This window comes from Osmerus eperlanus, chromosome 6 (assembly GCF_963692335.1).
Source record: "Osmerus eperlanus chromosome 6, fOsmEpe2.1, whole genome shotgun sequence".
NCBI classification, from domain to species: Eukaryota; Metazoa; Chordata; class Actinopteri; order Osmeriformes; family Osmeridae; genus Osmerus; species Osmerus eperlanus.
In genome coordinates, this window is record NC_085023.1 from 13,795,953 (window position 1) to 13,822,746 (window position 26,794).

Consider the following 26,794-nt stretch of genomic DNA (forward strand, 5'->3'; position numbering starts at 1 on the left):
CATTCTGTGTCGCAAAAACCAAATAAGCTCTCTCATTAAAGGACTGACTGGAAAATCACGCTTAAAGGATGGATGCCATTACTAGACAGCTATTTGCAAATGGAATAAAATGTTCTGCAAGTCCTGCAGTTTATTTTTGAAGCCACGCTGTAAATACTGTACTGTATTTAAAAGGAGCAAAGCAAATACCATGCAAATAAATATGTACAGTTTACACGTTGCTCTACAAAGCACAACCAAATTTTCTCGAGAAATAACAAGCATTGAATAAAAAGAAATGTTCCGACGTCGACCTTGAGAGACTTCTACGGCACTCATCAGAAAAGGTGTGCGTTTATTTCTGCTTCCCTTTCAACCCCAGAAGTATACAGGAGTGGGGCAACTTGTAGTACATTTATCTAACTGGTATGTGATGCTGACAACACTTAAAAAGTCAGTTTGATGAAGAACTTTTGTGCTTCTCCCAAAGGGACGGTAGACAATCCAAAATCTGCCATGGTGCTGTTGCTAGGCAGTATCCAGTCGCCAAGGGAGATGTCGGCAGTGTCTGTCTCTGTCGGCCTGTGACAAGGTTATGTAGCGTCCACAGAGGGTTCCCATTAGTCCTTGGAGGCAAAGGGGGAGCACCCACACACCAGTCTCCGTTGATGGTCTGGACTTGCCCGACGTGTTAGCAGAATTCAAAGAGAGTGATGTCGTAGTACAGAATATCCAGTATGAAGATGACTTTCCTTCTCAGGCTTCTGAGAAGTAGCACTGACGATAGGATAGCATGCAGATCTGTCCCTTGTAACCAGACGATGGCCCCAAAATTCTCCCGGCATGGCACAGCTTGAGTATGCTCTACATCCAACCCCTCAGACCAACCTGTCATGGTTGGTGCTGCAACAGCAGGGAGTTTGAAAGAAGGAAAACACTGCCGATATCTGTGATCAGACTAGTGTACCCATTGGGCTACTGCATTTAGCAAGCTTTCACGACATGACCATGTTCACTGATGATATTTACTGATTGTAGAAAACATACTGATAATTATAATTCAAAAGTATTTTTGAAAACTTGAGCTGTTTTCTCATAGTAAATGATATTTCAATGGGGCCAAGTCTGAGTGCACATACCAAGTGCTCTTCTTGAGCACTTTCTCAGGAACAACTGGACGGAAAATGCGCAAATATATTTGTCGCTTTCATACTTCTGCTAAGAAACACCACTGTCAACAGCTGAGCCACACTGAAACAAACCATGTCGTAATTACACCATTTTTAAAAAGAGGTCTCAAGGAACACCCCTTGCAAAAAATACAAGTATTTCAATCGAAATTATTATTTCAATCCAAAAACCATCCATATATTATTTCCAGGAACAGGTAAAAATACGTCTAGTCTCCTTGGGAGAGTCCGGGCAGCACAGTGTGAACTGGTCTGTCCATGCATGGGTAGAAAAACACTCGAGACCATTCATTGAGTCCATGGTTTCATAGCTCGCTGGAAGAAACTGCCAAAGAAGATGTATTGCTTACGACTCGGCCGAAGACTCCCAACATTAAAACACATGGGGCGCTTCATCAGAGAGCTTGATGTCTGGGTGAGATGGCAGGTAGCCTGGCGGAGGGGAAGTAAAGAAAGAGACAGAAGAGAAATATCATGTCAGCATTTGCATACCAGCATATCTATCTTTTCTTTTTCTTTTTTTGCATGCTGCCATATCTATCTTTCACGCTATAGGCTGGCAAGTGTGTTATTGTATCAGTGCACACTGGAGAAACTCAAGCAGAGCAGCACAGGATTTGCTTTATCGGACAGCTTTCTATGCACCGTTGCATTCCTGCTGCACTAATTAATTCATAAATACAAAGAAACTGTCACCCACCATCTCTCACGTTTCACTTTATTTTTGCCTGAGCCAGCACACTAAGAATACTTCTACACTCTCACTGGGTGAGTTCAGCAGACAGACAATGTCATGTAACATTAAAAGGAAAACGTAGTAGGCAGGACATGCTCATGACCATTGCAATCTTTTCAATCCTATTTTATTTTGTGAGATTTTTGGGAGCATTCCTAGTCGTTTGGAGCAGTCTCATGCCTAGATGTGTGTCCACTGGGTTCCAAAATACAATCCGAATTGTTATTCTCCATATTCTGCATATATACATATAAAAGACTGTCCTGTGGGAACGGCTGCAGTACGATACCTCTGCCTTGTGGCTCTGCCTGGATGTCCGCGTGCTCCATCGGGGTCACCCCCATTTCTCCCTCAGGGTTGGGAACCGCTATGGAGGTCACGGTGGGGATGACCTCCTGGTCCTTCTCAGACTGCTCCTCCGTGTACGTAGGGATGCCTGGGATCTTTCTGGAGGGCATGGATACAATGAGGAGTCAGAGGTAGAGGTGAAACATGAACTATGGGACTATTTAGTAGGTTGCCAATGTAGGTAGACTTCATTTCTAGACTTGATTCAATACTTAAAGGATACTTTATTGTTATCCAGTCAATTATGTTGTGAACGATATCTGCTGTTTTATAAAGTGCAACGCTGTTGTTTTAAATTGTAAAAAAAAAAAAGAAGAAAGGCACTATATGGAATTTTTGAATCCTTCTTGGAAGTGGTTGCCTTTTGATTAATCGCAAAGGAGGGTGTGTACACTGAGAGCTCAAGCTGTCTTCATTTCCTATGCTATGGCACTGTATAATGTATGTTGTCTCAGGGCTTATCTCCTCAACCTTTCCTGCCATTCGGTTGAACGTCTCACCCCGGAATGGCTGTGTTTAGCATTTTCCGAAAGGTCAGCTTTCACATTGTCAGAAAGATTAATATTGATAACTGCAGGACATCGAATCCCATTCAGGACTGTGAGAATTGATTACACTGTCGTTCTCTGTAATATTGTGCAAATTGAGATGGAGACGAGTGATTCCTCAGTCCAGTTACGAGGCTTTCACCAGGACTTCCACAGAGGTCACACCTTTTGAACTTATATATTCCGAAGACCGCCAAGCCCAGTAATGCGACAGACACCAGCATGATGACTGCGGCTCCGTTGTGGCTGCTGTCACTGGTGTCCACGAGAGGGGCTGAGAAAAGATGTCAGAGACATTAGAGAGAAAAATGAATGAAAGTTTAAGATTCGACAAAAGAGGCATAGCCTTGCCTTTCCATTACATGTGTCAGCCATTGTATAATTTCACTTGTGTATTCAAGTTAACATATCGTAAAGTGTAATTACTCCCATTACTCTCATAAATAATGGTCCAGGAATGGGACGATGTCTTTTGTTGCCTGGCATAAGGGTGGACAGCTTGACCAGAAATGACTGTGTGTACGTGCGTGCCTTCATGTGTGAGCGAGCGTGAGTATTGTGTGTTCTAACAGCGCCTATGTGCAAGGGAGGGAGAGAGAAATAGAGGAAGACGAAGAGGGAGGGGCCAGAGGAACAAAGAGAGGGAGAGACAGACGGAGAGCTCGAGAGTGATAAAGACCGATAGAGATAGAGACAATGAGAGGGTGATGGAGATATAGATGGATAGAGACAAAAAGAGGGGTCGACCGAGAGACAGAGATAAAGGGACATAGATACAAACAGAGAGACTGATAAGTAGAGACATAGACAGAGAGAGAGAGAGAGAGAGAGAGAGAGAGAGAGAGAGAGAGAGAGACTGAAGGGAGGGCTGCGAGGTTGAACCCTGGTCAGTACCTGGAGATAGGCGAGTGGCATACACGTTGACCTGAACCCCTGGTCTCAGAGTGAACCGGATGAGGTCCTGGTTCAGAGCACTTAGCAGGACTTCAGAGAGCTTGGGAGGAGAAGGTCCGTGGTTAGCAGCACCATTTCACAGTCATCAATATTTCAACCCAACTCATTTCACCCACAAGCTTGAATTATGAATCATAATTTCTGCTTCCTTTTAAAGAGGGGCCAAGTGTTGATATGATATGGAAACGCCAACTGTAATTCAGTTACAGGGAACGCCTGACGGGCCAATCATAGCAATGGAAATCCTATCAGGTAAAAGGGCATTCAACCTATGAAGCATGGGTAGTGACATTTGAGAAATTAATTTATCCTTTAATATTTCCTTGCCAACTCCTTCGATGATTCTTGAATTTCCCTCAAAAAAGCTCATTTGTAAACCCCATGAACTTAAAGCTATATGGAAACAAATCAAGTTTGTAGCTACATCACAATTGAGCAGTTTTTTATATATTTACCCTGAAGTTCCCTAGTTTACTTGGTTTTCAAACCTAGATGAAGCAGTCATTTAACAAGTGACCAGGATGCTTTCTCCTAGCCCATTTGAGTCCTTAGCCATGCTTCACTAATTCCATCTCGCTCCTTCTAAAATCTTTCCACTGGTTAAAATTAGACTGCTCTACACAGTATGAATAATTACTTTTTATTCTAGTGGCATATCAGGGTCAGTAAATCTATTACACATTTTAATAAGCTGCTCCACACATACACACACATGCACGCACGCACACGGACACACACCCATGCTCACGTACACACACAGGCACACAAACGCGCGCACACACCCACACAAGGAGTGGAGACAAGCCACTGTGAACTAAGATTTATTACTCTATTGTCTGTGAGATTCTGCCAGGTAATCAGACAGCCTTTAGATAAATACATCCCTTTAATTCCCAATTCAGCTTGGCCCATAAGTCTCCTCTCTAGATGGGTCCAATTACAGGATGCATCAATGTAATTAAATACCTATTAAGTCAATTCAAGACTAAATGTGAGCCAGGGACACGCTTGCTTGTTGCCACATGCTGGTTCTGTGTTTCATAAATAAGCCATTTCAGGATTGTAACAAATCCAGTTTACAGGTTTTTAGGATCAGAAAAAAATGACTCTACCTCAATAGCTTACCTGAATAGCAGGTGCTATCTAAGAAATATATAACAACATATAACATGCAATATATTTCTAATACCTCCATTAGAAATATTTGCACTAATAACATTGAGTAATAAGTGATAGTATATGCAATATAACAACAGAGAGAGCAATGCTAGAGGGCATTTAAATCAAGATGTGGGGATATTCCACAGTATGATACAGAGCTGGGCTGTGATGGATCGTGGTTACTTTTTTGAAAAAGGATTGTTTTAGATGAGATGGCATTGCCCTCTAGTGGTATAATTGAGCATTACTCTTGTGGTAAATATTAAGAGGCATGCCTGCGAGCTCCCCGTAGCTAATAAAGGAACATTAAAACCCTATGCATGTGTAATTAAAGCAATGAAGAGAGAAAAACTCATTATGAGCAAATCATGAACCCGCTGTGATATGAAGAACATAATCAAGAGGAAATGTGTTTTCCCATCATGCTGTCTAGCGAAGCTGTTATTTAAACTTTTAAATTGAAAATGAGATAACTCTGGCTCTGATTATAGTGATGACGTCTACAAATGGAATTATATGGCCAGAAATATACTAGGAAAACCATAACACTAATGGGGATAAACACAATGTGACGATGTGACAACAAAGAATGATCAGTGTTTATTTTGTTTTCTTACTTGATACCTGATCCAATGTAAAACATTTTAAAGGGACACATTCTCATTTCCTTTCAAAAACATACTTGAAAACAAATGTAAAGAAATGTTTTTGGATTGAATCTTTCTTAGTCAATTGAATATACCTTCCAAGCAACTAACTAAAGAGGAAGCATGGAGTCTCTAACAGTTAAGAGTGTAAATACAGTACCTGGTCTAAGTGTGTCCCTTTCCCTTCCAGTGTGCCCACCGTTGACCTCTTTTCGGGGATGATGAAAAACTCTGCTGTTGTAGGCAAACCTGGGAAAACAGACACCAGGAGTTGCTCCCCTCGAATACCTGTGACCTTAAGGAACAAATGAAGACTTGGTTTAGCCACAGTAGAATCCCCATCCAGGCTTCGTTTACATGAGGTTTGGTCTAATAGTGCAGTTTGGTATGTGCCTGTGAAATAAGGCTAAATAGGGTTGGTTTCCTGCTTCAGATGTCATTTGACTAAGTACCAGTCACTGTCAGGGTATAATGCACAAATCAGGCGAAACATGGAAGTTCAATTTGACAGTCTTTGGTTAAGGGCAGGCCTTTTAAGTGCATTCATGCCATAACCAGAGGTCTGTTGTCAGTTTTCTTGTCCAGACAGTGGTCATATCTGACAAGACAGAAGGTCACAGTGAATGTTTCATACTGAGAGCCATGGTGGGTTATAAATATAGCCTAGAAGCCAGGCCTTTTACATAACTGCTTTCTGACATCCTCAGAGAGGGCAGGGGCTAGGGAGCTAGAAGCACTTTACCTCACAGTTCACTGTACCTGTTCTTTCCTAAGGGTCACAGCCTTACTTTGAGGACATGTGGGGCAATTTAGTAGAAATCTCTCTTTTACATCTATAAATTATAAAAGTGCCAGACCTAAGAACTGACCTTGTAATTTAGTAAGTACCTCATGATGAGTCTAGTGGCTTCTTAGAAAGTAATTGTCAGCGTTAGTGATGTGCTTTTTTGGAACTACATCTTCTTACTACGTTTTGTATCAGTAGGAATTAGTTTACTGGACAAAGAATGGATCTAGACCAAAAACGAATGGTCTGAATTTGTTTTGTAGAAGCCGATCCTACTAGTACAGGATTGGTACCAGTATATTGGAGAACTCACTTGGACCATGGTGTTCTTGACCACTCGGCTGATGTCCTGTCTCCACTCTGCCACGCCTGGGTTGAGCTCATCCACATTAGAGGAGAAAGCTAGGACATGAGACTGGAAATGTTCTGAAAGAAAACACAGACAGGACATTCTCTCTTCACGAATACCGAAACGTCAAATACATCAGTTACATATTTGCCAACAAAAAAGGGCAGTATGTTGCAATGTTACTACCACTATTACTAGTGGACATAAATGAACCGCTGGGCCTAAGGAGATCAAATAATCTTTAAACAGTAACTTGATGAAAAACATTGTCTAAGGACATTTTGTTGTTATTCTTGTAATGATGAGCGAGTCGTGTGGATATGAATGCCCTGCTCCAGCCAGGTCTCACCATAAACAGCCACAGTTCTTCTGTCCTGGAGGAGAGTGCTGCCAACAGACACCTGCACTGTGATGCTATGAGTTCCCTCCTGGGTGAAGGTGAAGGACACCCCTCCTACTAGTGTTGTTACCGGCTAACAGAGGACGCGAGACAGAGAGAAAAGGATAGCGAGAGATGGAGAGAAAGAGGGAGAGAGAAAGAGAGGGAGAGAGAGAGAGAGAGAGAGAGATTGAGTGGTAGGTACAGATAAAGAGAGAGAGGTACAGAGAGGGGGAGAGAAAGGGGGAGAGAGAGAAAGTGAAAGAGGGAGGGACGGAGGGACGGGGGAGGGAGAGAGGAAGGGAGCAGATGGAGAGAGATTGATAAACAGAAAGAGGGAGAAGATGGGACAGATGAAGAGAGGGAGAAAGAGAGGACGAGTGAGTGAAAGAAAGAGAGAGAGGAAGGGGGCATAAGGAGAGAGAGGGGCAGGGCAGCAGAGGTGGGGGGGGAGGGGATGCAAGAGAACGGTAGGGGAGCGATTAACAGAATGAGAACAATAGGGAGAGATACTTTAGTTGTACAAGGTATACAAATTCATGACATTTATTGACTCGATAGATTTCCGGTGTGACAGACCTCAGTGTTGTTATCGAACCACCAGTAGTAGATGACAGTTCCAACCTGGCTGGGCATCAAGACTGTGGTGAGGTTCACTGCCTTGTTCTTGACCACCACAGAGGGAGCCGAGAGACGCACTTGTTCGAGTCGACCTTCAGTCACCAAATAATCAAACATGCTGCTTCTCAGAGCAGTAGACAAATACCATACCACATCTATGTATCTTGCTACACCACCAATTGTCCTAAAACGCATGAGAGTAACAGTAAGGTATTGAAATAAATACGTGCTACAGGGAAATACAATAATCACCTCAAAATCGATTCACAAAGAAAATTCACTATAAACTCTGGACTCTAACCCATATTGCACTCAAGCAGGTACTCACATGTGACATGCAGGTAGAGCAGTACTCTGTCTGAGCCAAGAGAGTTGAGGGCTGCAGCTGACACTAGGTAGATTCCTACTTTACTGTAGATGTGTTTGATCCCGTCCTCTATGGAGCTGATGTTAGTGTAGGAAATGGCAGTACCATCTCCAAAGTCCAAAGTTATACTGGTGGCGGAGCCATCTCCCTATAGTTAGAGAAGCATTTACTGTATGTTCGCTAAGTGTACGACCGCACAATGTATCAGACCTGATCTTTTTTCAGTCCTTAAGACTTAAATATTCACCACAATTCCTTACACAAAATCTTTGATTATATGTCAAATCTACGTCTCTGAATAAATGAGTAACATAATCGAATGGTTCCAAATGCATGCAGTAACGTTGTAAGAATTTGGTTAATTTTGTACTAGTTTCAATCAGTTTACTTTCGACACGTCATTAAAATCTCTTGCGTCGGATGCATTCATGCACATATCCCACACACGCCTGCTAAAGTAATGCAAAAGGTAAGAGTCCCACCTGTTCCAGGAGAACAAGGAAGGTGATGTTGGTGCCCATAGTGGCAGTGAAGGTCCCATCGCTGGTGACCAGCTGGAGGCCTCTGGGGGCTTGGCTGGGACATCGCTGCCTCCGTGGACTGTACTGACCCAGACTGCCCTCTGTGCAGTTATTTGAAACAGCCCTACGGTATCTGGAACACACACACACACAAACGCAGCCACACACACACAGAGACACACACCCACACACTCACATACATAAAATAAGATATACAACAACATATCAATTTTTGGGGGATCATCTTCAGTTTATGATCATCTTTTTCTCAAGATGATCATAAACTACACATCCTATTTACTAGGAAGTCATTGTTTCCCATGGGGAAAATAGATTTTAAGTAGGGATTAAAGATTCAACCTACCCAGTGGTATTGAGGAAACTGTCTCCATTGATACAGTCTCTAGACACAGAGGACGGAACGAACCAGAAGGCTGGTCTACACCCACCATCAGTCTGCCGTTCAAACCCGTAGTCACTGGACAGGCACAGGGAAGATCAATAAGAAACCGTCTTAAAAGGCTGAGATTGAAAGGAAAAGAAATACACTGGAATAAAGGAGTCTGTGGTAGCCAGCAGTATAAATAGCGGAATAGACTGGATGTTACAGACCAAAAAATCCACAGCAACAAAATAATTCAATAGTCTGATTTAGGATTCTGTTTGGTTTTTCATGTATATCTGTAATAATGCATCTACTCTCCAACATGTTTTATCTTATTTACAAACTATGAGGGCAGGGCTTTTTAATGTGAAGCACTCAGTGACACAATGTTACATAAATGGTAATGACATTCTGATTGACATCTGTCTCTGTTCCAGTAAAACACACCAGGGTGCATTAGCTGGGAGTAAAAGCTTTGTTCCAGGAAATCTAAATAAAGCTGACCAGAACCAGACCAGACAATGGATCTTCTGCATTTTGCAATGCAATAAAAAAAAGGCTGCATATTAGAGATACATAAACACAAGTATAGTGCAAAATATATGGCACAACACAATGAGAAAAGTCAGAGATATCCATAACGTCTGTGTTTTTTTGTGTTCTTTACAAGGGTTTTACATTTGTTTTATGCTGTGGTGACCACTCGCACGTAGGACTAGTATTTAATGTAATTAGCTGTGATCTTACCCATGTTATGTGTGTACTATTACTAATTATTATTAGCAGATTTGTAAAATATGTTTCACATTCATCCCAGGAGGAATGCGTGTTGATGAAGCAATAAACAAAGTGATTTTCTTGTATTGAAAAGGCGTTGTCTCTGTGTTTCTCTAGCACTCAACTTCCACAAAGTCGTGATTTTGTGTTTATATACGTTGCTTTTTGCTGCTAATGCTTGTTGGAGTTTAGCTCTGCCTCAGCAAAATACCACAGAGATCATAGAAGGCTCCTTGTAAATAAAGTGTTTAATATCTGTTAAATGTAAATGCTAATCTATGAATTATGCATAAGGTAAGAACTTTTATTTCAGCTGTACTTTCTTGCTTACCACAGAGGAGATCAATAAAGTTTTAAGAGTTAAATGTATTGTAGTGTTCCGGGAGTAAGGGCAGGTGTCCTCACCACTCAAAGTCAGCCTCGGTGCACGGGCAGGAGTCTGACATTTGGGAGATGTACTGATCTCTGGTTTTGACACATCTGGCATTGGCCTTCAGACTCTGGAAGATTCTCTTCTCCCCCATTATGCACACTTCACCCTTTGAGGAAAAAAGGCAGGTTGTGAATAATGAAAGACGCCTCCGAGATGTCTCCTTTTTCATATGCCATCAAAGAAACGAGCAGACTTACTTTGTTGGTTAGACTTCACTTTAGGTGTTGTTTAAATATATGGAAATTAGCATTAAACTGGTATATGGATTATTCTTCATTGGAGCAGAAAGCAGTTTCTTGCACTTAAATAATGTAAGCTTCATGTTTGACAAAATGTAGGCAGTTTTTGTGCTTATGTTCTCTTTACCTCGTTATGTAACTGCCATGTCTGGTAGTCCTCACTGGTACATCTTCTAATAAAGATGGACCTGAAGTCAATTTTGACCAGCTGCCACTCAGAACGATGGCTGAAATGGCCAAATATTCTGGAAAGACCAAAGATAAGACAGATGACAAAATATCAAGGAAACGCTTGGTCTCAGGAAACACCCTGAATGTGCTTTTTCCCCATATGAAGTCATGATTCTGCTTTGCTCAAAGAAATTAGGAAGAAAGACGCATGTTGATGAAAATAACAATCTTGAAGATGACCTGTCTGAGTGTTTTGGCTCTGATCTTACGTCATAATAAGCGAGTCCTCTCCTGGCTCTCCCAACACGCCATCCACGTACAGGGGCGAGGAGGTGAAGCTGTATCGGTTCCATTCCCTCCCCTCATCAAAACTAAGCCTGGGGAAGAAATCAATGTTGGCCGGCACAATGGACTACAATGGACACCCACCATGACTGAAGAGCATTTCAACACCACAAAAAACGGACAGAAGTCAACGCTTTTGTGTTCGGAAAAAAATAAAGCCCATAGACGATCGAGATACATGGAGGACGACAGAAGGCCCTGTAAAAGACGGATACTTCCGAGCGTGTGGTTGTGGAAGCCTCACCAGATGTGCCTGACAGGGAGAGGAGTGTGTCGAATGGCCACGAGTGCCCCTCCCTGGTTGAGAAAGAGAACACTGTACTCCTCCTCAAACACCTGCAGCGTAATCGAGAAACAGATAAGAAACATTTCATCCACTGGTATAGCAATATACAGTATGGCACAGACTTTTTAATTTTGATTCCTAACTGTGAAATGTATAGCCTGGTGCAATACTTGGCATCTTGTACTGTACAGTACAGCATCATTGCAAAATCCACCAGTTATGCGGCCTTGGCGTAAAAACCGATGACTTCAATAGCAACCGATGGATAAGACGAGGGGAATAAAGGGCATAAACACAGTCTGTAAATGCAGTGCTTAGCCGTCAATCAGCAAAAATCCTAAAGCGTTCACTGCAACATTCATCTACCTCGTCTATTCAGGTCTGCTTCAGACATATTGACTGTTGAGTCAATGCGAAGCTCAGTGAGAAGCCTTTGATAGTGGCTCCCACTTCAGGACCCACAAGCGCCCCTGTGTTCCGAGTGCATGCGTACCTCTCTCCATGTGTTCCCACCATCTGATGTGATGTAGATGCTGACATTATTGGACGTCAGCTCAGGTCCAATTGTACCTGCGTGCAAGGACGGAAGCACTTAGTTACCTTGCCGTGTATGGATACATTCGCGTGCATAGAATGGGCTCATTCAGTATTTGCTTCTCAACCGATAGCCAGAAGTACATCAAGATCGTTTGCGCAGTTCTGCGAGTGGAATCTCCGTTTTTGTCGAAACCGGGCGTTCAACCAGCCGAAAGCGAAGACAACCCACAACATTTAAGCGGCAGGCCGCTCACACTTGAGAGAGAAGATCTTTGGTTTTAAAGCAAGGGAAGAGAACTATGGATTTGCTGCAGACACTGCAGAATATAGAGCAAGAAGTGTGAGAGTTGTGTAACAACCGCGAGAAAGGAAAGCGCAGGAGGCCCAGCAGCCTCCACGGTATCGGCTAATGAGGTAAACAAAGTCAAGGAAACACAGTATCAAATAATCCCCACCTGATGCTACAATAACTCCTGGCGCTGACTCCTTGCTCACTATGTTTCCGGACGTGTAGGGGTTCTCCGAGACGTGGAGATGCAGGTGCAAGGAACAGTAAGGCTGGAAAAACAACACATACACACACGTACACACACACACACACACACACAAAGAAAATCTTTTTTTTTTTCACCCGGTGAGATGTTTGGGATGGTGTCCACATCCAGAAGCCCACTCACCTGTACACAATCCACTGGGTTACCACGGAGATCAGTGGTGGGAGCCTGTAGAAGGTGCCAGTCTCGTCCCTTGTTGTATGTGATGTACGTTCTCACTTGGTTTTCAATCACTTTGTTTGACAGGAATATCCCTTTAATCCCCGCCACCTAAGAACACGAGAAAGTGAGTCAGAGGACAGAAAAAAATTGTAGAGGAGTCAAAGATTCAGCTGTAAATTATTCAAACTAAGTAAAGGTGCAGCTGTAGTTTGGAAAAGAAGTGAAGCCTTTACACGATAGCAATTCTGACAAGGAGCACTATTCTGGACCATCTGTAGGACTGCAGCGTGAAAACAACATATGGTGAAGCCGTGAGACATCTTCTCCTTTGTATTTACAAGTGAATGTGCATGTGCTCGCACGCCACCATAACTCTGTTCACTGCTTCTTCTGCTGCTGCACTCTTCAATCTTCAAAGTTCACCAATCTTTATCAAAATGACGCTGACCTTTTCATGGCATTGCTAGGTTTGCTTATTTGCACAGCACAACATACTCCTCCGCAGCAAATCTCGAGCAACCTCACATGAAATGTTCACTTCCGTTTTTTGGGCCGCTTTTCATAGAGGTCAATGAGCAACCGGAGTAATAACAGCTGAGAGTTATTTAATGTGTCTTTACCTTCTATCTCTAGATGAGGTTAATTAGATGTGATTGGACAATTTGGAGCCATTGGTTTCCAGGGTTTTCTTTGAATTTGCCTCATGGCTTTCTGTCAGGAGAGATATGATGTGTGTGCAACTGCTTGGTAAGTTTATCACTGGTCAACCGTGAATGTGTGTTGACCTTGTATCTAAAACAACAACAGAATCACTATAACCCAAAAGTAGTGGTTGACAAGGCCTTGCTTTACCAGCAGCAGGTTGCCTACCATTTGTATTTGTAATGCTGGCTAAGAACATCAAATTACCCATGTACAATAGTGATGTTCAAAACAATAGAAAATAATAGACATTAATGATATACATTTCTTAATGTCAAAACACACTTTACCACCTTATCAATAATGATATAGTTCAACCAAACCCATGATACTCTTCAACATTAGTGGGTGCCTTTGTTGTTGATACTTGTAAAGCATCCTTTGGTCCTTTTAAAAGCGCAATTTATATTAAAGTTATTATTATTATCATCATTAGGTCTGTCTGACTGTATGTCCACTTCAGTACCTCATAGAGATCGATCATGACGTTGTCCTCTGGTCCTCCACTGCTCACCACGTCCTCCAGGGCCAGAGTGAAGAAGAGGCCCTTGGCGTCTGACATGTACAAATTGTATGAGTCATTCTGGTGCCAGTCCTGCACTGCTGCCACAACTTGGTTGTCATCTGTGCTGATGATCTGCAAGTCCTGAGAGGAAAACATCACGTTAACCTGGTTTACTAACCCGGCTAAGACACGTTAAAACACTGCAATATGTATGCCTTTGTTAATGTTTGTTAGATGTGTTGATTTCCATATAAAAGGCTTCACAAATCCTTGAATCATTTAGTTTGATTCAAATTTTCCCTTTCATGTATTCCTTCCAGTTCACCTTTTCTTCTTCAAAAACAACCTTGAGTGTTTGGAAGGGGCTAAGCAATTAGCAATTTATGTATGAGTAAGCAACACTTGCAAAACAATTGTACTCCATGGAGCAGTACAAAGAACAAAATGCCTTGCAAATCAAACTACAAAATTAATTTTACTTGTGAACTCACCTTTGGTAAAGTGTACTTGGGGAGTTTCACCGGATAGAAAGCATTTCTTTTGTATGACACGTAATGGACTGATTGGCCACTGATAGGCACCTAGAAAGCAAAGAGATTTTTTTGTGCTATGCATGTGCCTACAGTAGCTATTATGCAAGTTTAGTTAAAAATATTAACATTGATGCTAATTTTCCGAGGTTACCAACAATAAGCCAACAAGCTTACACATATGACAACTTCAAAGCCAGCATAAATACGTATTCAGGATATTCTAGCATAAAAAATTGAAAAGTAGAACTGCAAACGATAGTAGGTTATGCAACTGAATTCCCTCACGTATCCACCTTGTAGATGTCGGTAATGAGATTGTGACGTCATTCACACACAAAACAGTGGAAGCATTTAATGTATCCTTTTAAGGACCTTGCATAATGACCCACCTGGATGAAAACATACTCATCCTGAACCACCAGGGAGTCTGGGATGAGAAACCCAGGGAAAGGCTTGCTTTTGTTTGCCTCGGAGCAGTTCTGCAGCTTACACATGATATACTGTGAGCCTGCAACCCAAAGTTAATGCTTAGCAAACATACATCAGGGATGAAACAACAAACGTCACTTGTGTTCAGTCAGAGTTTTAACTTTAATTGCGTTGGTAATAGCCAGAGAACAGGAGACCTGGGAGACCCGTTTCTATTCTCAGTAATAGAAAAGCTGAAATGACTGTCCTGGTGTATTAGTCTCAGCCAAATGAGCTAGTCTCCCCAGAGACAAGGCATTAACACTGGAAGCCTAATGTAACAGCCCCAAGAGCCAAATCATACTGGAGCTACCAACCCTTAAAAAATGAACTAACTTCATCGTAAGTGGGAGTTTCTATGCAGCCAATTAAGATGGGGGTGTTACACTCTAAGTGAAATGTTTCCTCTCAGGAAAACTGAAAAATTACACTACTTTTTGGCAAGAGTCCAAAATATGGTTTGTCCTTTTTACTGTTCTATATACATTGTGGGATGTAAGTAGAACTACAGGTGTACTATGTTAGGAGAAGCTGTGTAAATGAGACCGGCTTCATGTTGTGAGCTTTGTTCTATTATTTCCTAAAGAACAGCAGGGTAGAATTGTGTTTAATGCTGTAAAGTGCAATCACTGTCTGGTTGAAAAGCAAACCTGTTTAAATCATCTCCTGGTTTAAGCACTGAGAATCAATGGAAGTTAAGTTGATGCGGCTATAACCAGTAAAAAAGGTGTCCCATTACGATATGCTATCCCTAAGTCTTGAGATAAAGGTTTAATCACAATTTACAGGAGTCTTGATAAAATACTCACGTCCGTCAGACACAGTGGTCTCCAGGTGGATCATGCCTGGTTCTTTGTCTAAACCCAGTTTGGACCTGTCACACGAGAAAAAGAGATGAATAACAGCGTTTATGTTTTCCTTTCCACCTTTGGTGTTCATTATTTAGTATATAAACGTCAACTTTGGGATAAGAACATGCTACATCTAAAATACACCGTATCATACATATTTATAGAGAAATTATTTGACTGAATTAGCTTTTAAAACGTGTGATCTCAAATGAAACGATGAAAATAAGTCACAGGCTTTAGCATACTTTAGCATAGAGTCTCTGATCAAGGACAGTGTTTTTGCAACGATGAAAGGGGGGGAGGGGGGGGGGTGTAAACCAAGACATTCATCTTGACTAAAAGAGTTCATTTCCAAAAGCCAAATACTCAGTCCAAACATGCTATTTCCTCTCTTAAAATGGCATCTTTCAGAAGACAGCAATATAACGTCTCAGGCAGTGACACACCTGAAAAACGACAATAGTCATGATTTCCATTTTGATTGTGTGAAATTACGAGGGAAATGCAGCTGCTTGCATTCTCTCATTTGAAATATGGCAAGACAACAACGCTGCCCATAAACATCCGCCTGTCAATCATTCGACCTGCGGCACGGTGTCATTTGGAGGGAAGCTGCATTTCATCCTCCTTCGATGGAGTTTCTTCGTGGCCGTGGTTTAAGTGTAGAGCGACAAGAGTGACCACTTGTTGTATTAATAGCAGCTATTGTGGCAGAAGATGGGTTTCTCCTCATTTTCCATACCATGGCAGGGTCTGGGCCATAATAAAAAAATAGGTTAAATCGTGCTTCCCTCAGCACTCCGTAATTGCCTTCGAGCTCCATCTTTTTTAATGGACTTTCTGTCAAATACTTCATCCCCTTCTATTGGTGAACAGCAGGCAGTGTCCTTAAACAGGCTCCTTATATGTTATCCTGTATAGTTCTCCTTGTCACCAGAAAAAAATATGAATCTGCATTTTGTTCGGTGCTGTAGCTTCTTAACAAGACAAGATTTTGGGCTGGTCGGACAAGACTTCGGCCTCGCTGTCACATATCTTGAGGCAAGGTATTTTGTTGACACAAGCTAATACAAGCTACTCTGTATTGCTGTGTTTCATGATTATGGGAAAATTTAAGTGTTAGCTTATACCTAAGGCAGGTTTTTCCTGCTATCACTTTTCACATAGGAGTGTTTTTGTGTCTACTTTTGCCACAGGGCAAAAACATCAACTGCCCTGAACAAGAAGCCAATAATGTTTTTATTGGGACAGTGAACTGCATCTGCTGCATCTTTCCCCAACTCTGGTTTTGGCCTCAAAAACACTTTGTCATCATTTGTTTCAGGCTGTCAAAGTTTACAAAATATGTGAAAGTGTTATAAATCTAGTCACATGTTGTGGCTGGAGTGACGTAACACATCGTTACATCTGTCTAACTGAGCCTCATATATGGGGAATACCCCTTACTTAAGAAATAGTATTTTGCTTTTAAAATTGAATAACTGTAAGATAACTTCAACAAAACATTTTGGTATTAATTCTGCCCTAAGTAAAACACTTCTAGTCAGCCCACAGAGAGAACAGAGTAGGGCACACGTGTATGAAAAGAATTGACTCCTGTTCTCACCAATAGAATCTGTTGGGAACCACATTCTCATGCACCAGCTGCCATCTTCTCCCAAACTCCACTGAGACATAAAGCTGGGGAAGGGGATACAATAACAGATAAAACAGAGTTTAAAACAAGCATTTGGCACATGTGCACTAGCCTGAATTCTTCCTCCATCAAATCTTTTGACATTCTGAGTCGTTTTCAACCTATGCTCAAGCTGATTGTCAACTCAAGTTGTGATCATGACAGGTCATATAGAATTGCTACTGGGTATGCTCTAAAAGTTGACTGTTAAACTTCAGAAAAGTTTTCATGACATTATATACCTTAGGAATTTCCCGACTCCATCAGTTAGTAGATGTCGAACAGACTACAGAGATATACTTGCAATATCTATGACATCAAAAGTGAGCCTAAATGGGTTTGTATCTACTGCACTTTTAAAAGATGCGATGTCATGCTGGAATATTAGAATGTAAAAAACAACTTACTTTGATTCAATCAAAATACTTTAAAGGGAATTAACAGGGAGACTTCATTTAACAGAAAGTTGTCCAGTAGCCTTCAGGCAATGTTCTCCGGGGCATCTTAATTTAACACCCTATTGATGGTTCTCAGCAGTCTCTCATCTCTGCTTTCACACCATTTATCTCACTTCCTTGGAGTTGACTGGTTTCTCTCACAGAATTTAGATCTCCCAATAGTCAATTGAGAGGAAGGGTTTGATACCTGCTGCGTTGAGTAAAGCAGACAGCTGGTTTCTCATTGAGAAGGATAAAAAGGGTGTGTGTTTGTGTGTCTCCCCTGTTGACTACCTCCTATTCTGCCTGGGACATAGAACTAGCCCCTATTTGTTTGTATCTAGAGCCAGGCCCTGTAGCTTGGTTAGTCGAAACAGGTGATGAGCTGTCTGGGCCTTGGCATCGGCAGCCATAGCTTGGGTGACAGATGTGTCGAGGAGGGAACAGCAACATGCCCACCATCAAAAGCACATCCATCTGGCGGACAGCGGTGTAATGGCAAGAACAGGTTTGGTGGACACCCACGAAAATAAAAATAAATGACATCAGAATTCACCACAGTATTCACGTTACACCTGAGGTAATGTTCTGCGTAGAAAGATGTTTACTCCAAACTACATCCTTCATGTGACCTTCACAAGTTGGATGTACAGGTGCTTCGCTCGACACGGTAAATGAGAAGTTTCCCCTTTACTAGCCTTCAAAGGGGCATAATAAAAAGGCACACAATCACTAGCCGAGCATTTTGTTGATGTCAACAACGTTAATAAAGTCAATACGCTCTGTTGACATTTTCACAGACCGTTCGGTGCTTGCCGATCCCTCTCTCCGCTCTGAGTGGCAGCTGCCTTTTGTAGTTACCTTTCGGTCGTGGCTGTAAGCCAGGATCCAGTCCTCCTGCTCTGGGTGGAAGAGGAGGCTGAGAACGTCGAAGGCTAAGTGGTACTTCTGATAGGATGCCCCCTCATCCAGGCTAATGAGCAAGCTGCTCTCTACCTCTGGGTCGGTCAGTAACATGATCTGGAACGAGACGAGACAGGAGACGTGGGAATTACGTTCCTGCCGTGACAGCGGACGGATAGGCGGACGGCGATGACGTGCGTAAGCCTCATGGAGGCCAGATGTGCTCTGTGGGCTTTGCACGTATTATGCAGTATCTTGTTTTCTGAGGTAGGCTTATATTTGTTTCTGATCGCATACAGAATGGTTTACGATTAGGGAACGATATAGGAACTCACCTTCCTTTTATTATTGGGACTCACATACAGGTAGCTTAGGATTGTTTTCGGTCCAACCTTTTCATTAAGTTTCTCATATGTTGTTCCATAGTCTGTTGACCTAGAATTCAATTACAGTATTAAGTAATGCTGAGAAGTTAGGGGTGTGGTTGGTGGGTGGCGTGTAGCAACACCTATTGCTTACTATACTGATAGAATAATTAGGCAACCCAGGCAAGCATAAAATTGCAACTGAAAAAAAATCATAAAGCAATTTCCTAGATGAGTGGAGAATTGTTCAATTACCAAAGACATGGATATATTGTATGACATGCTCAAAAAGAGTACCATAAACATCTACACAGCATGTAAGACATATTCAAGATATAAAAAGTTGACACCAAACATTGTCAGTTTAAACCCTGTTATCCAATAGCATACAGTAAAAAAACACACTTCCTAATAACCGGTTGATATCAGTTAGAATCCAATATTGATCCTATTTGGACAAGCTCCTTTTGCACAACAGGGAACCTTGTCTCCAGAATGATATTCAGTATATATTTGACACTGCCATCTGCCTCTTTCTGATTGTCTGTGACAGTGCGATTGGGAAACCTACAGAACTGCAATGCTTTGTACAGAAAAATGTATCTTTTTATCTTAACTCCCATGTACGTCTCCTAATGGCAAATACAGTAAGTAGCATCATGTGAGTGCCACAGGAGAAAGACTAACCTCCACTGAGACAGATTGAAATGATGCTTACCTCCATAGAGAACTCTCTGTTACACTGCCAGTGCTGAAGTCAAAGTACTTTGTCAGCATAAGGATCACCTGAAAAAAACACAACACTGTTATGATCTCAAGCCTCAGTACAGAGAAGATAACCTGCATACTAAATACACGCATCCTCATTAAAACATGTTGGATGAAGGTCAAAACTCGTCATCAATCATAACAAGTGATGTAATAATAAGGTCATAAAACGGATGTAAGAAAGGAGAGCACATACAGTTGATTCATTATAATCAACTGTATGTACTATCATTGATAATAACATTATATGCTCAATCCGAAAAGCAATTTCCTTTCATGAGGACACGCTGGGGTGGCGCTAGGCCATAATTGTACACATCAGCAGCTAGCTTACAGCATGTTAGTCTCATCTTAAAATGGATGTTTGTTAACACTCCTATTTGTCTTGCCTCCTGTAGAAACACCGACACCTCACCTTTGGGTCACGATGACCCAGGTTCCAATTTTTTCTCATACCTCTACTAAACTTGTGTACCCAAATGTGAAATTTGGCACAATGTTAGAGCCATACGTGTAGAATACAACCAAATAGCCATAAACAACATCTGCTCTACCGTCCCAAAAAAGGAAAGCCATAGGCCTATGAATGCCAAAGAGACTATCTATAGACGTATTTACATTTCCATTTAGACGCTCTTATCCAGAGCGACTTACAGTAAGTACAGGGACATCCCCCCGAGGCAAGTAGGGTGAAGTGCCTTGCCCAAGGACACAACTTCAGTTGGCACGGCCGGGAATCGAACTGGCAACCTTTGGATTACTAGCCCGATTCCCTCACCGCTCAGCCACCTGACTCCCTTTAAACTAAGTCGTGCAGGTTATGTAATATTACCATGAACACATCTCTACTGCACAATGGAAATGTGAATTGGACTTTTCTTAGTTTTTTGCTTCAATCAAGAAAAGTCGATTTTAATATCCATATAATCCAAACATATCCTATCAGTATTGCCTCAGGTCATTATGACCCCAGGACAAGAGGAGGGTTCAACAACCCACTAAAAAACAGCAATGCTTGTCATGGCGTCTCTCTGAGTGCTTGAGTTTGGTGCAGTTTCTTTCAGCAAAGGTAATGCTGAGAACATGTGCTTTGTTTTCTTTTTTAAGGACCCAGTGGGCTTCTACAATGGTGAACATTAGGCTTACCACCAGTGCTCTATAAATAAACGAATAAATAAGTCAACAATGCATCTATCGTTCATCCCAGGCAAGGCCTTGTCACGTAAATATTGTGGACGTCTCTTCTTTTTTTGAGGATCGTAAAAGAAAAACGTACTTGCGCCATGTTAATACAACCCTTTACATATTAGGAATGAGGATCTATAAATTGTTAATTTGTCTTGTAAATTGTTCCAGATGTTTTTTATTAATGGGTCTCCAAGGACAGGTCTATTTTCCTCCATGTAATATGAAAGACGAACGTCCTGTCTTTTCCTTCCCGTTTGTTTTAGCATAAATCAAAGCTTCTGCTTTTCTTCATTAATAATACAGGGTTTCATGTTTACATGTAGTTCACTACAAAGTCCTTATCCCCCAGTTCTTAATACTTGAAGACAATGTTTGAGAAAGCCGGGTAACTCTTCCAGTAGTTAAAATACATCTTTATAATGCAATATTTATAAAATGTATTCCCTGTTTGACATTTTTGCTGCGGTTGTATATCTAATCAACTGAAAAAATACAGCTTTTTATTAGCTGTGTATAAAATGTGCTAAAATAAATTGACAAAATAAACACAAGTATGTGATTTATAGTCTACTAATAACATGGCCTTTATTGCTTTTAAAAGTCACAGCTTGCTGGACATGGCAACAGACAATAGAACAACCCACAGCAGTTTGGAAACTAAGACAAATTGTTTTCTGTCCAGTAGGGCAATTAACTTATGCATTTACTTGGAGAAGGTCCAGGGTTAGACTATAATAATTAGCATTTTCTGAAGTGCCAGCAGGAAAAGCTTTAGAGTTAGACTGACAGTTTATGGATTGAGACAGATGTTTAAAAATTAAGGTAAGACTCCCTTGCTGATGTGAATAGTTAGTGAGACCAGGCATCGATATAGTGATAAAGTATTAATTTAGCTGATATTTCACTGTGAGAGGGTTGGTTTATGCTGAGGGTACAGTATACCGAATATAAGAACCTTATGTATAAAACATTTCTAGGTCAAAAAAATAACAACTGTCAACTAGCTATTCACACTAGTGCAAACCATTTATGTTTGAATGACTGTCTTGGAGAAAATATTCTCTTCTAGTTCTCATTCTAGATACAAAGGGGATTGTGTAGGCAAAGAACAAGCTCCTATTTGCTTGAGGTGAGATGTTAGAGGACGTGTTAACATTTAGAACACGATTTGTACCATGTGTGTGACAAATGTCTCAAAAAAAGATTATTTGACATACGAGAATAAGCAAATTGATTTTCAAGCCCTAAATCCTGTGCAAATCTCAAACCTTGAAGAGAGAATGCACTTGGATGAATATGATCATTATTGAGGAATAAAATAGGTTTTATTGAGGACTTAAACGGCTTAGTTTGAAGAGATTACCCATCTGCCATGAGGGCATTGTATTAAAGGAATGTGGGGGTGAGGTGGTGGAGGTGCTTTATATTACAGAAGGATGAAGAGCACCTGAAAGAGACAAATTAAGCGCGAGACAGTCTACACATTACAATTCACTCCCAGCCTCAACACCTCCCTGATCCAAACCTTATCAGCTGTTGGAATTAAGTTACCTCATCAATAACACCATAGACATATTTGGCCTGTGCAATTAAATAGATGGATGATTCCATAAAAGCTATTGTTACAGAAGGAAATGATCGGAATATCAACAATATAAGTTACAATTCTATTAAAAACAAGATGTTAAAGTACAATTTATTTTTTTCGCAATTTTACCTTACTTTTGCAATTAAAAGCTTACTGACATAACATTTATTTTGCTCAGTTAAGGTCACCATGAAATGATCATTAGACCTTATTTAGGAGCACCCATCTGACTACTTCTCCCTGTTAATGTCAGGTTTAAATGAGCTAGTCCAGAAAACTGAGTCTCAGAATGGAAATACCTTCATTGGTGAAACAGCACCTGTTGAAATGAGGACAGATCATTAAAATGATCTACATTCTAAACGTTGACAATTTAAGTTTTAAAAATTAACTATTGAGTAACTAGTGAACACCCTACAAGCCAAATTGAAAATAATATTGTTTTGGAAATCCTTTAGAGAAAATACGACTTTTTCGAGTCTGAGGCGTCACAGAGTTAAACCTTTAACACATAAAACAACATTAAAATCACCTTATACAAAACAGTGGGTCCATTTCAGTATCCTCTGTGGAGTATTTGAGATTGAGGGATATACCTGACTTGTTCCTGACAGAGGCAGTGTTATCTCAACCATAGGTGTATTACTGATGTGCTTTAGTCTGCCACATCAATTCATATCCCTTTATTCACAAAGACAATGTTTTCTGGTAGAGCAGATGTTGGGCTGAGGCTAGATTGTTTGAAGTCAGAGGTATGTGCTCTCACATGGGCAACAGGTCAGTGCAGTCATGAATTATGAAGCGACTTCACAATAGCGTATTACAAAGATATGCATATCCTAGTTCTAACCTACTTAGAGTCCAAGTTCACAAAAGCTACCTTCCATGAAACCAGTTGAAATAACTGAAATATCATCCATCCAACAAATGGCATCTGGTACAGCTCGATGAATTATACAAAGTTTAATTTTAAATTACCCATTTAACACTATATCGCCCGAATGACAATCAGTTGGACCGGTTGGAATATTTGCGCGAGTTACTCTTGATTAAGGGTTTTCTCAAACAAGCAACATTTATTTACAGAAAGATACATTTTCACAATGCCTCTGCAACTCAAGCACAACCTCCACATAATATTCACACTTCGTGTGGTGGAGCCTCTTGTCAACAACATTTCAAATGGGAAGCAATACTCCTTTGTAGTCACAGCTACCAAATACAAGTACAAAAGGACAATAATACCATGACGCAAACCTAAGGAATAACTCAAACTTTGTGAGGCTCGGATGCCATTTCTTTGTTATCCTTTCCAGGCTTAAGATGTCACCAAGCACAACTTCTTCTCTGGATGTATGTGTGTGTGCCTCACTTTGGGATCAGATGTGGGCCACAGTATGGAAGCCGGCTGTGCCTCCGAGTTTCATCCACCATGAAGAGGCATGATCAATTCTGCCAAGGTTAGTCATTGACAGTTTCCAATTATTTTGGTCCTTGTCAACAAGTATCTCCAGCGTAGTTAAGGATGCTGCATGGAACTTCTAAATACTTTGAAATGTGGGCGCTCAGAGATGGAGGAGCTGTACTGTGGTGACTAACAATGGCTCTAAACAATGCTGTTTAGTCTCGTCTGACGTGAAAGTATAACAATGAATTAGAGCTTTCTAAAAGATTGAAATAAACATTGGCGCAGCAATGCATCTCTGCTGTGTCTTGAGGGCTATTCTGACTATTGGTTGACCATCAAAATAAACTGTTGGGCTTCATAGCCTGGGCAGTCCTTAAGAGCACTTTGAGGGAGGGAGACCGAAGTCAATAAAATGTAGCCCAAATCCACACTAGTCAGAATGAGCAAAATGGCACCAAGACATTACTGACTGAAGCAACAGGTCAGTTACAAAACTAGTCACTGAAGACCATGCTTAAGAGATGCAAATGTATCATTCTAGCCATATGTTACAGTTAAGAGAAACATTGAATATTTACTATTTTGATACATTTTGAATGTTACAATATGTTCACTAACCAACCAGAACCCACACCTAGAGTTTAACTGTACAATGTTCTGTGAATGTAAAGCGAGCAGATGTGACAGTTTGAGATTTATGGGTTGAATGCCTAGTTGAATAAGGCTGCTATGGGAGTTTACTGAGCTGGTGAATAGTGGTACCAACACTGCAGATTCTTGACAGAATGACACTTTGTACTGCTGCAGTATTGTAGCGACACTGACAATGTAGATGATGTGCCCTTGACTTCTAATCTGATATTTAAAACATTATTCTTTAGTGCACTGTTCTGTTGTCCCACAAACATAACGTAAGGACCTCAGACCTGTGAAAAGACCCAAATTCAATATGTTTCAGTACAATAAACACCCTTTCAAAACAAATGTAATTTAGTGGATCCATAAATACGATATGGTGTGTAAAAATAGTCAAGAAGAGGTTACCCTAGACAGTGAGTTATATAAGACCCCAAGGTCCACAGCACTGCATCTGCAGCATCACCTTAATAATGAGGCTGGTGCAGCTGTTCATGGAAACAACACAATGCTCTTCCCCTTCTGAAGCTGGAATCTCCTTTTCCTGACTGTTGTTGGAGCTTGGGTCAAAAGCCCTGTTCACCTCAAGACAAGTGATGAATCAATTTGCAAAGCACTTTATTAATAAGTGGTGCTCTATTATTGTTAAGTGTTGTTAAGACCTAGTCAATTAAAAATACTAGTTAATTACATTATGTGATAATTACATGATACCTGTACTCCCAACACTAACGCAAGTGTTAGAAAGTGTGTGTGTGTTTTATGTGTGTGTGTGTGTGTGTGTGCGTGGGTGTGCGTAAATGAGAGAGAGAGAGAGAGAGAGAGAGAGAGAGAGAGAGAGAGAGAGAGAGAGAGAGAGAGAGAGAGAGAGAGAGAGAGAGAGAGAGAGAGAGAGAGAGAGAGAGAGAGAGACTCGTCATTGCTCCAGCTCTTCAGTATCCTTGTCTGGTGCACTGGCACCAACCTGCGCCATGGCAGTCTTGCCCAGCACTTTCCTCATGTCAGACAATATTGAGCATATATTGAGGTGTGGAATGAAATTGTAAAATGAATCCACTCAGAATTCCATATTTTAACAGTTGCGAAATCAAATGTCACTCAAGAGATCATTGACATCCCACGCACAACATAACTTCATTATGAGTTTCACTTACGCTGCTATTTTGACCTGACCAGTGCACCATGGCTTGGTTGTGAGCTGAATCCCCAGTAAGTGCGAATGTCGAACTTGTTAGTTTCAACTCGTGTTTTCCCGACGATAAAGCATCATCCTCGGCGTTCCAACGAAATCCGGACCAAGTTGCTCTGCTCTCTGGTGTCTGCGTGCTGCGTTTTCTTCGCCTCCTACGACTTCTGAAACTCGTCGCAACCTTGCTTTGTGGTAATACAGCATATTGAATTATCTTAGCTCCTCCTAAACTATTATGTTTTGTATAACTGCTGTACTGATCACTAACTTTACTGGCATTCAAATGCGGCATTTTCGGGCGTGATAAATGTTCAGATTGATTGAGTACTTCGGAACTAGAAAGTTTCTCCTTCTGGTCGTTATCTCTTTCATCGGTTTTATTTGAAGTATTTCGCTGATCGGATGGAAATTCCGTCACTGATCTCGTATTTCTTTCATATACGCTGTCGATATATTCCGCAATATTGTCGCTGTGGTCACTCTCGTTCATTAGACCCTCCTTTGCAGTCTCTTCAAACAGACCCATCCCAGCCCAGTGTTTCGACTGAGCCGAATTGTTGTCGGGTTGTTTGCAAGATGGAATGCACCTTGTCTCTGCTCTGGTCATGCCCATGGTTGAAGTTAGGAAGAGCCACATCCACAAAAAAAATTGGCAAAAAAGGCAGCAGCTAACGTTGGTCTCCATCCTTGTTTAGTCTTAGTTGATTTGAAATATATCCTACCAAAGAGGTGCTCGTGCTTATTTTCCTCTTAATGAGATGTCCTTGATTTCTGCTGTTGTAAAGTGAACTCGGCCCCGTAGGTTGCTGCGGTGCGCTCTGAAGTACTGATGCAAGTGATGCACCGGAGGAGGAGCTGGGGGTGCGATTCTGTGATGATAGAAAAGGGCTATTCCTATTCCTTTAACGCCTTCACATGACCATCAAAATGATGAATACAAAATATATACATTTACATGATTGCGTTTCAGATTTAAATTAATTGTTTTTGTATTGTTTTTGTTCTGGTATAGGACGTCAAAGGTTTTAAATATTTTTGGAATAAACAAATTGGTCTATAAATAGTAGAACAATTATGCAGCGTAAATATTTTATTTATTTAT

The 26,794-nt window shown here is 41.1% G+C and overlaps 1 protein-coding gene across 1 annotated transcript; it reads right to left on the reverse strand.

Annotated features, from left to right (window-relative positions):
* Positions 1 to 1,353: 1,353 nt before the first annotated feature.
* Positions 1,354 to 26,510, reverse strand: LOC134022292 (VPS10 domain-containing receptor SorCS1-like). Its single transcript, XM_062463703.1, has 27 exons — positions 25,658 to 26,510; positions 19,634 to 19,701; positions 18,886 to 18,985; positions 18,509 to 18,667; positions 17,142 to 17,215; positions 15,494 to 15,558; positions 14,606 to 14,724; positions 14,175 to 14,264; positions 13,645 to 13,824; positions 12,438 to 12,584; positions 12,216 to 12,318; positions 11,717 to 11,793; positions 11,182 to 11,273; positions 10,862 to 10,969; positions 10,549 to 10,666; positions 10,155 to 10,288; positions 8,952 to 9,065; positions 8,549 to 8,720; positions 8,028 to 8,214; positions 7,658 to 7,791; positions 7,049 to 7,172; positions 6,664 to 6,776; positions 5,724 to 5,858; positions 3,696 to 3,795; positions 2,967 to 3,075; positions 2,195 to 2,352; positions 1,354 to 1,601 (listed from the first exon to the last, which is right to left on the reverse strand). The coding sequence occupies exons 1-27, from the start codon at positions 26,375 to 26,377 to the stop codon at positions 1,543 to 1,545; spliced, it is 3,759 nt and encodes a 1,252-aa protein (XP_062319687.1). The 5' UTR covers positions 26,378 to 26,510; the 3' UTR covers positions 1,354 to 1,542.
* Positions 26,511 to 26,794: the final 284 nt, after the last annotated feature.